The sequence below is a fragment of the Platichthys flesus genome, chromosome 6 (genome assembly GCF_949316205.1).
Source record: "Platichthys flesus chromosome 6, fPlaFle2.1, whole genome shotgun sequence".
Lineage (NCBI taxonomy): Eukaryota > Metazoa > Chordata > Actinopteri > Pleuronectiformes > Pleuronectidae > Platichthys > Platichthys flesus.
In genome coordinates this window covers 1074692-1084765 of record NC_084950.1, presented here as the reverse complement: position 1 = coordinate 1084765, position 10074 = coordinate 1074692, and the positions used below count along the sequence as shown (strand labels likewise).

Genomic DNA, 10074 nt, shown 5'->3' with positions numbered 1-10074 from the left:
GTAGCACGGCTAAAATCAGATCAGCGATCTACAAACAAACATACAATCAAACAAATGACACGCTAAGTATTTAAACTAGTCTCTGCCCAGACAATAAAGCCTCTTACTGTGACCTCCGCGGTGTTGCTTGCGCGTGGGGCGCGGATTTCCCGGAAGTCCAGTGAATCTGTCGTTAAACCTCAGGATGCGTGCGAACGGGCGGATTCCTGGAAAACAAATCAGTGTCCTGGCCTCTTAAGCGGTGCTCCGGTGGGTCTCGTGGTTGCAACGGAGGTCAGCGCTGGGCCGAAAAGAGCGAAGTCTCTTGCTCTTGGAACGAAATTCGGCTTCGTCTCTTCTGCAGGGATGAGCAGCGGTGACGCCGCTGTGGATTTGGAAAGAAAGTCTCCGAGCTCGGCCAGCGAGCGAGTGAGTTCCTGTGCACGGCCTTTTCAAGTTAAAAACAAAAATAGTCTCTATCAAAGTAAGATCAGACTTAAGATAAAAGAAAATGAAAGAAATGAAAGAAAATAACTCTGGTTGCTATGGAGGACCATACATGACATAAGTAAAAATAAATAAATAAATAAATGTATCAATAAATACAGAAATAAATAAATAAATGAATAAATAAAAATGGAAATAAATAAATAAATACAGAAATAAATAAATAAATATGTTAATACCAAAAGAAATTTCAAAAGAAATGTCTTAAATATATTTTAACATTTATTTTTTCCCTGATACATTTCCTTTGCATTTGCAGTGTCCTTATGCTAATGAGAAAGGCGGGCCTAACCGCAGTCTCATGCAGGATTGGTCACAGGAGTGTAATGATCCAGCCCTACTACTTCTGCCTTTCAATGCTGGTGTCCAGTAGCTGTTTGCAGCGTTGAGCCAGTTCACACTTAAAATGAACTAGTTCAAGTTCAGAGGGTTAGTTAAGGTTATTTTTTATTGGGATGATTTAGCTGTCAGTAGTCCTGACTGTGAGCGTCACGTCTCGTGTTGTACTGAGCACAAGGAGCGAGCCGAGAGGAGGAAACAGAAACTCCAGCTCGGTACAAACCACCTGCCGCCTCTGCTCTGATCATGAAGCCGCTGATCTCTGAGCAGATGTGACCAGAGAAACTCTGTGTTTCCACTGTTTCCACTGTTCCACAGAGTCACTAACTGGCTGTTTCACGGTGAAGTGCTCAGGTCTCAGTCACTGCCCGTGTCTCTGAGCGAGTGTGTGACGGAGCGCAGGGGCTGTGTGTGTGTAGCTCAGTTGACCAATCCTGCTCGAGACTGAGGTTAGGCCCGCCTTTCTCATTCGCATAAGGACACTGAAATCGAAAAATAAAAGTTGGAATAAATGTGGAAATAAATAAATAAATATGGAAATAAATGCAGAATTAAATAAATCAATGTCTTAAACTTATTTCCACATTTATTTATTTATTTCCACTTTTATTGCAACTTTTATTTATTTCCACATTTATTTATTTCCACATTTCAGTGTCCTTATGCTAATGAGAAAGGCGGGCTTAACCTCAGTCTCGAGCAGGATTGGTCAACTGAACTACACACACACACACACAGCCCCTGTGCTCCGTCACACACTCGCTCAGAGACACGGGCAGTAACTGAGACTTGATCTCTTCACCGTGAAACAGCCAGTTAGTGACTCTGTGGAACAGTGGAAACAGTGGAAACACAGAGTTTCTCTGGTCACATCTGCTCAGAGATCAGCGTCTTCATGATCAGAGCAGAGGCTGCAGGTGGTTTGTACCGAGCTGGAGTTTCTGTTTCCTCCTCCTCTCGGCTCGATCATTGTGCTCAGTAGAACAGGAGACGTGACGCTCACAGTCAGGACTACTGACAGCTAAATCATCCCAATAAAATATAACCTTAACTAACCCTCTGAACTTGAACTAGTTCATTTTAAGTGTGAACTGGCTCAACGCTGCAAACAGCTACTGGACACCAGCATTGAAAGGCAGAAGTAGTAGGGCTGGATCATTACACTCCTGTGACCAATCCTGCATGAGACTGCGGTTAGGCCCGCCTTTCTCATTAGCATAAGGACACTGCAAATGCAAAGGAAATGTATCAGGGAAAAAATAAATGTTAAAATATATTTAAGACATTTCTTTTGACATTTCTTTTGGTATTAACATATTTATTTATTTATTTCTGTATTTATTTATTTATTTCCATTTTTATTTATTCATTTATTTATTTATTTCTGTATTTATTTATACATTTATTTATTTTTACTTATGTCATGTATGGTCCTCCATAGGTTGCCCCCTTTAGCAACTAAATCATCTGGAAAGACCCGGAGGGGTCTGTTGACGTCTACAGAGCAGGGAAAATGGCAGCGATTATTGATGTCTCAGTGGTTTTATTCTACCTGAGAGGTTCTGCCTCCTTGAGGTGCTGGTCATAGGATGATGCTGGCTTTAAGCCAATTGAGTGTCAGAGTTGGACCTCAGTGGGCGGGGCTTGGAACTCAGCGGGGGTCCTGAAGGCGCTTCAGGACATTTTCCAACCACCAGGGGGAGATTCTCAGGCCTGCTGGAGAATGTTTTCCCTCCAAAAGTTTTACAACCCTTTGTCCTCACCGTAGGCTCCAGTGTCTGGTGTTCAGCCTCTGGAATGTGGCCCAACAAAAGAATAATGTTTTTTTTGGGGATTTTTTTTTGCTCTGCGCAGTTTTTGGCGCCCCCCCTCTGAGTGGCGCCCTAGGCAACCGCCTATGTCGCCTGTAGGAAAGACCGGCCCTGGGCGCTGCCTTCCGCCTTCCCAGAGTCATGTGATTTCATTTAATTTTCAAGAGTGAACTGGTTCAACAGGTCAGACTCCATTTTTACCTTGACGAGCAGAAGGAAGGAATGTGAGCAGGTGAGTGTGAACACAACACACACACACACACACACACACACACACCCAGAGTCATGTGATTTCCAGTACCTGCAGAGAGGGGGAGGAGCCTCCAGTGAAAGTGTTCAGACTGGTTCTAACTTCAAGGAGCAGACGGAGGAGACGTGAAGTCTGAGGCTGGTGAGTGTTCAGCTACATTTATATTATTCATTCATATTATTTCACTGTCACTGACTCTGGGTCAGTTTTCTACTCGTGGACTTTAGAGAGAAGAAGATTCAGGATGAACTTCTGTCAGTCAATCAACAGTTTGACTCAACGCTGTGATTGGCTGAGTCCAACACATTAAACCTACAACTGTCTCAGGTTAAAGAAACACTGAGTTTACTACCTGGCTTCATTGTGTGTGTTTGAGCTCACAGTGTTTGTCCTCTCAGACTGAAGATGAGTGTTTATGAGGAGGAAGAGGACAGAGCAGAGTCTCCAGGGTCCAGCTGTCTGTCTCTGAAGAGTGACTGGTCCATGGGAAATCCTCCAGACTTCAGTAATGAACCTGGACCCTCACACACAGAGTAAGAGACCTGCTAAAAACATGTGAAGCTCCAAACTGAATCCTCACAGAATGAACCAGTGAATGATGTGTTCTGAATAAAAACATGTTTGTGTTTGCAGAGGTCAGGACCACAGACTGAGAGCAGAGTCTCCAGGGTCCAGCTGTCTGTCTCTGAAGAGTGACCGGTCCATGAGACTTCCTCCAGGCTTCAGTAAGGAACCTGGACCCTCACACACAGAGTAAGAGACTGTTTCTACTGGGACCTGCCCTGAAGAGGATCTAGTTTCCTCTAGTGTGGCCCCTGCATTAGGACACAGCTTCATTGAAGTTGGTGACTAATCTCTCAGAATCACTCAAAGAGCTCAGACCTCCACCAAGAACCAACACGCTCCTTATGAAACCACTTTGAAATCCACTAGAGACTCATTTGGATTTGGATCTGCACCAAATTCCACACACTGGTAAACATCAGTCCTCTGAACAAGTCTGTGAAAGAGGCCCCCCGCCCCCCGATCTGGTTCACAGACCACAACCTTCCACCAAGTTTACTGGTAATCTGTTGTTTTTTATTATCCCACCACCGAACCAACCAACACACAAATATACTGGGTGAAAACAAAACCTCCTTGACAGAAGTAATGACAACCTGTGACTGAGACATGTGAGTTATCAGGACATGTCTTCACAGGGAGAGGAAGAGGAGTCATGTTTCTGAGGAGGAGCAGTCGTCCTGCTGTGCTTCGTGTCAGGACGTCCTGAAGGATCCAGTCTCCACCAGCTGTGGACACTGGTTCTGCCGACAGTGCATCACCTCATACTGGGACCAGTCTGGTTCTTCAGGAGACTCCTCCTGTCCCCAGTGTGGACAAAGATCCAGACCAGGAGCTGGAGGTCAGACAGCCGGTCAGAGCAGCACTGTACATGTGTCTGCTGATGTCTTCACTTCTGACAACAGCACATGTGGTTTTATTTTGTTCCTTCATACAGCATCAACATTAAACATCGTTAGAAAAGCACAAAGTTAAAAAGCTTTTGTTTTCTCTAGTTTTTCTGTATCTGATGAAAACAATCAGCAGATTCTCAGATTCTCTGTCTCTCACATTGTTTCTTGTCTTTCAGCAGATCGTGGTCTGCAGGAGGTTTCAGATAAACATAAGCTCAGTGTGAGGAGGAGATGTGAACATGTGACTGAAGGAAGTGATGAAACAGGAAGTAGAACCCTCCTCAACAGGATCTACACTGAGCTCTACATCACAGAGGGGCAGAGTGAAGAGGTTAATACTCAACATGAGGTGAGGCAGCTTGAGACGGCTTCCAAGAAGAAGATCCTCCAGGACACTCCCATCAAGGTCCACGACATCTTTAAAGCCTCCACTGACCAGCAGAGCAGCATCAGAGTCGTCCTGACCAACGGCGTCGCTGGCGTTGGAAAAACCTTCTCGGTGCAGAAGTTCACTCTGGACTGGGCAGAGGGTTTAGAGAACCAGGATGTGGGTCTGCTGGCTGTGCTTTCGTTCAGGGAGCTGAACCTGGTGAAGGACCAGCAGCTCAGTCTTCTCACTCTGCTCCGTGTTTTCCATCCAGCGTTACAGAAGCTCACGGCAGAGACGCTCACTGTCTGTAAACCTTTGTTCATCTTTGACGGCCTGGATGAAAGCAGACCTTCTCTGGACTTCAACCACAGGGAGCTTGTGTCTGAGGTCACACAGAGGTCATCAGTCAACGTGCTGCTGACAAACCTCATCCGGGGGAATCTGCTTCCCTCGGCTCTCGTCTGGATAACCTCCAGACCTGCGGCGGCCAATCAGATCCCTCCTGCATGTGTTGACAGGGTCACAGAAGTACGAGGCTTCACTGAGGCCCAGAAGGAGGAGTACTTCAGGAGGAGATTCAGTGATGAAGAGCTGTGCAGCAGAATCATCTCACACATCAAGACGTCCAGGAGCCTCCACATCATGTGTCAAATCCCAGTCTTCTGCTGGATCAGTGCTACAGTTCTGGAGCACATGTTGACCACAGACCAGAGAGGAGAGCTGCCCAAGACCCTGACTGACCTGTACTCACACTTCCTGCTGGTTCAGACAAAGAGGAAGAACAACAAGTACGGTGAGGGACATGAGACGACTCCACAGCAGCTGATGGAGGCTGACAGGGACGTTCTCCTGAAGCTGGGGAGGCTGGCACTTAAACAACTGGAGGAAGGAAACATCATGTTCTACCAAGAAGACCTGGAGCGGTGTGGTCTTAATGTCACAGAAGCCTCGGTGTACTCAGGAGTTTGTACTGAGATCTTCAGAAGAGAGTGTGTGATCTTCCAGAAATCAGTCTACTGCTTTGTTCATCTGAGTGTTCAGGAGTTTCTGGCTGCAGTCTACATGTTCCACTGTTACACCGAGAGGAACACAGAAGAACTCAACAACTTCTTGGGAACATATGGGAACACAAACACCTTCTCCCTGGATGACCTCCTGAAGAGAACCATGAAGAAATCCCTCACCAGTACAAATGGTCATCTGGACCTGTTTGTTCGCTTCCTTCACGGCCTCAGTCTGAAGTCCAACCAGAGAGTCTTAGGAGGCCTGCTGGGTCGGACAGGGAACAATCCAAAGATCATCCAGAGAGTCTTAGGAGGCCTGCTGGGTCGGACAGGGAACAATCCATTTTTCATCCAGAGAGTCATCAACAACCTGAAGGAGATGAGGAGTGATGACATTTCTCCTGACAGAAGCATCAACATCTTCCACTGTCTGACTGAGATGAACGACCACTCAGTTCATCAGCAGATGAAACAGTTCCTGACGTCAGAGAACAGATCAAAGGAACTCTCTGAGATCCACTGCTCAGCTCTGGCCTACATGCTGCAGATGTCAGAGGAGGTTCTGGATGAGTTGGACCTGAAGAAGTTCAACACATCAGTCCAGGGTCGATGGAGACTGATCCCAGCTGTGAGGAACTGCAGGAAGGCTGAGTGAGTCCAGACATGATCAATAACATGTTCAATCACTGGAGTGTGTGTGTGCGTGTGTGTGTGTGATAAAGTTATTATTATTAACCCTAACCCTTCTCATTGTTCTCATGTACATATGAGAACAACTAGATCAGATGTCAAAGGTCACTGTGACCTTTGACCTTTGAAAACTGAAATCTAATCAGTTTCTCTTTGAGTCAAAATGTGAAGAAATCCCCTGAAGACAGACTTGAGACATCATGTTCAAGAGGCCATGAACATGTTCTGTGACCTTGACCTTTGACCTCTGACCACCTGAATCTAATGAGTTCCTTTGTTAGTCTGAATGAACGCTTGAACCAAATCTGAAAGGATTCTCTTGAGGAGTTTTTAACAAAGAGGGGATTTACCAGGGTGAGGGTCACATGATCACGTTTTGTATGAATGTTGTGTTTTCTGATTTAATTCTCACAGATTTGATATTTTATTTAATTACAGACTCATTGGTTGTGGACTCTCAGAGACTCACTGTGAAGTCGTGGCCTCAGCTCTGAAGTCAGACCCCTCACATCTGAGAGAACTGGATCTGACTGGAAACAACCTTCAGGATTCAGGAGTGAAGCTGCTGTGTTCTGGACTGGAGAGTCCAAACTGTCGACTGGAGACTCTGAGGTCCTTAAATCCTTCTTCACTTTTCAGACTTTCTTTCTTATTGGGTCATTATTTATTTAAATTGTCTCAGTTCTGCTCTGCTCACTGTCCCTCAGTCATCTGTCACTCACCCAGCCTGTCAGTCACGTCCACCTCATCAACTCCATTCACCTGCACTCACCTGCTCCTGATCACTAAGAAAGTGTCAGTAAATAACATGTGGACTGAGGCCGAGCACTCGTCCTCCTCAGGTTTTCAAAATAAGAGACATTCTTATTGAAACACGTTGGACAGTGGATAAGTATAGAAACAAACAGGAAGTGACATCAGGAGCCATCCCTACTTTAAACAGTGTTTAATTACACAAACCTGCTCAGTGACCAACACACAGAGAAGAAGCTGATGAATGAAACAATGGTCCAACATGTCTGATCTGATATTTATCTTCAGGTCACAGACTGGACTGAGGTCAGCAGCATGTTGAGAGTCTGTGTTGACATGATGACGATCCACAACAACAGGAGGACACATTCTAATATTCATATTTCTTTATCCAGGTTGTTTCAATGCAGACTGTCAGAGATCAGCTGTTCTTCTCTGGCTTCAGCTCTGAGGTCAAACCCCTCTCATCTGAGAGAACTGGATCTGAGAAACAACAACCTTCAGGACTCAGACCTGAAGGAGCTGCTTGATCTACAGCAGAGTCCAACCTGTCGACTGGAGACTCTGAGGTCAGTAGATGGTTGGAGTCAGTCCACGCTGCTTTCATCAGTATGTTACTAAACACAGTCAGTATCACAGATCCAGGATCTGTGCTACCAAGCAGGATTTGTGGTTATCAGGTTAACTTCAGGTTTAGTTTTTTCAGTTCTACGAAGCTCGTCCACTTCTTAACCAGGTCAATCACCATGGTAACTTCTGATGAACATCTAACCTGCTCCAGGTTAAGTTGGAGATCAACCCGTGTAGAAGCTCCACCCACTGACCACAGTGACTCTACACTGTTGTGTGGTGCACACTCTCCTTAAAGGGACGGATAAGAGAAGTTTAAATCCAGGTCTGGTTGGTTCAGTTGATCTCTAACTCACCCAGAACATCTCAATGTCTCCAGACTCCTCCTGTCCCCAAAACACCAGATGACCTCAGTCAGCTTCCTGGAGACAGGTCCATGTGTGTGTCCTCAGAGACAGTGAGACAGTGTGTGTCCTCAGAGACAGTGTGTGTCCTCAGAGACAGTGATACAATGTGTGTCCTCCAAGTCAGTGAGACAGTGTGTGTCCTCAGACTCAGTGAGACAGTGTATGTCCTCAGAGTCAGTGTGTGTCCTCAGAGACAGTGATACAATGTGTGTCCTCCAAGTCAGTGAGACAGTGGGTGTCCTCAGAGTAGGTGAGACAATGTGTGTCCTCAGAGTTAGTTTGTGTCTTCAGAGACAGTGAGACAGTGTGTGTCCTTAGAGTCAGTGTGTGTCCTCAGTCAGTGAGACTGTGTCCTCAGAGTCAGTGTGTGTCCTCAGTCAGTGAGACTGTGTATCCTCAGAGACGGTGTGTGTCCTCAGAGACAGTGAGACTGTGTGTGTCTTCTTCTCTTCCACTCGTCTTGTTAGTAAACAACAGATTCAGATCTCGTGGCCTCAAGTTATTTATCTCGTTCACACATTATTATGTCGTGGTCACGTAATATATTTTGACCAGATGCCACCAGGGGGCGCTGTAACTTACACAAGCTGGACCACAGCTGACAGCCTCACACGAGGGACAGAGACGGTGTCGTCTTCATCTGATCTGAGACAGTTTGTCCTCTCACTTCATCAGTGAAGAACTGATCAGGTGGATCTTTGTCACAGCTCTGAGATCAGTGGGACTGGAGCCTCTCCTCATCACATGGTAACCAGGAGCTCTTTAAACAGAGCAGAACCTCTGCTGAGGTCCATCTGTCTCCTCTGGTCCCAGTTTGTCAGAAGCAGATGTTCATCAACACACAGTGAAACATGGCTTCACCTGTAACAGCAGTAAATCCACCTCTCAGGTGTCCACTCTGCACTTTGACATGCAGAGGACACACACTGAGCTCTTAGCGTGTTCATTCCAACACGTGAACATGAAGCAGAGAGGAAGCTGCTCCACCTCTGAACAGGACTGAAGTCCCTGCTGCTCTTTCTACTGGATGAGCTGCATCACTGACTCACAGCTGATGAAGTGAGTCTCTGTGACACTGATGTCTTCATCTCTCAACAGGTGGAGGGACTTGTCTTAGTGGAGGTGAGTGTGAAGAGGACAGTGTGAAGAGGACAGTGTGAAGAGGACAGTGTGTGTGGACGGAGGCTGAGCTGTGTCCTGAGGATCCAGAGGCTGAAGCAGCAGCAGCTTGTGTGTAGTCTCCAATCTACACAACCCCTAATCTGCATGTGTTTGTGAGATGAAGCCGGAGTTATTAAGTTTAAGTTTGTCTTCATTATTGTCCACCTTTGTCCCTCAGTGTGTCTCCATGTGTGTAGAACCACATTCTGTGTATATGTTTGTTTATGATCTTAAAGTTCCTAGATTCACGTCACAAATTGATTTAGTTCAACACAAAGTTCAACATATTGAAATCACTTTGAGTTTAAAATCAGAGTTTTGTCTTTGACACAAAAGATCAAAACTCTGGACTTAAAAATGAGACGTTTTCATTTCTGCATCAGGTGCAGAGCGGTGGTGGCTTTTCTACTTCTGACCCACAGGTGGCGCTGCAGTATAACAGCAGCACATCCCAGTCAAAGCCTTTATATTCAGTCTATGAGTCAAACACATGGATCATTTCCTCTGTGACAAACCAGATGTAACGAGAAGAAAAACATCTCAGAGAGAAAAGTTCTGTTTCTACTTGTCTCTGCTTTAATGCTCAATAAACATCCTTCCACCGACTTCACTGGAATCATGACTCAGCTTTTCTTTCCTCTTCAAACAAACTGGTGGAAACATCTCGTCCTTGGTGCAGGTAAAAGAACAAAATCACCAGTTTGACATAATGGAAACAAGTAGAAGAAAAGTGAATGAGACATTTACAGGATGAAGAAGAGTCGATGAAGAGCAGA

The 10074-nt window shown here is 45.7% G+C and overlaps 1 protein-coding gene across 2 annotated transcripts; it reads left to right on the top strand.

The window, feature by feature from the left end:
• Positions 1-2918: 2918 nt before the first annotated feature.
• On the top strand, positions 2919-7302 carry LOC133954658 (NLR family CARD domain-containing protein 3-like). 2 transcript variants are annotated; one of them, XM_062389084.1, is made up of 6 exons: positions 2919-3027; positions 3285-3419; positions 3520-3639; positions 4089-4291; positions 4520-6368; positions 6846-7293. In XM_062389084.1, exons 2-6 carry the CDS (start codon positions 3292-3294, stop codon positions 7276-7278), a joined length of 2733 nt encoding a protein of 910 aa, XP_062245068.1. In that variant the 5' UTR covers positions 2919-3027; positions 3285-3291; the 3' UTR covers positions 7279-7293. The 2 variants fall into 2 exon arrangements, with proteins under 2 accessions (XP_062245068.1, XP_062245069.1); XM_062389085.1 differs by lacking the exon at positions 3520-3639 and having other exon boundaries at positions 6846-7302.
• The last annotated feature ends 2772 nt before the right edge of the window (positions 7303-10074 follow it).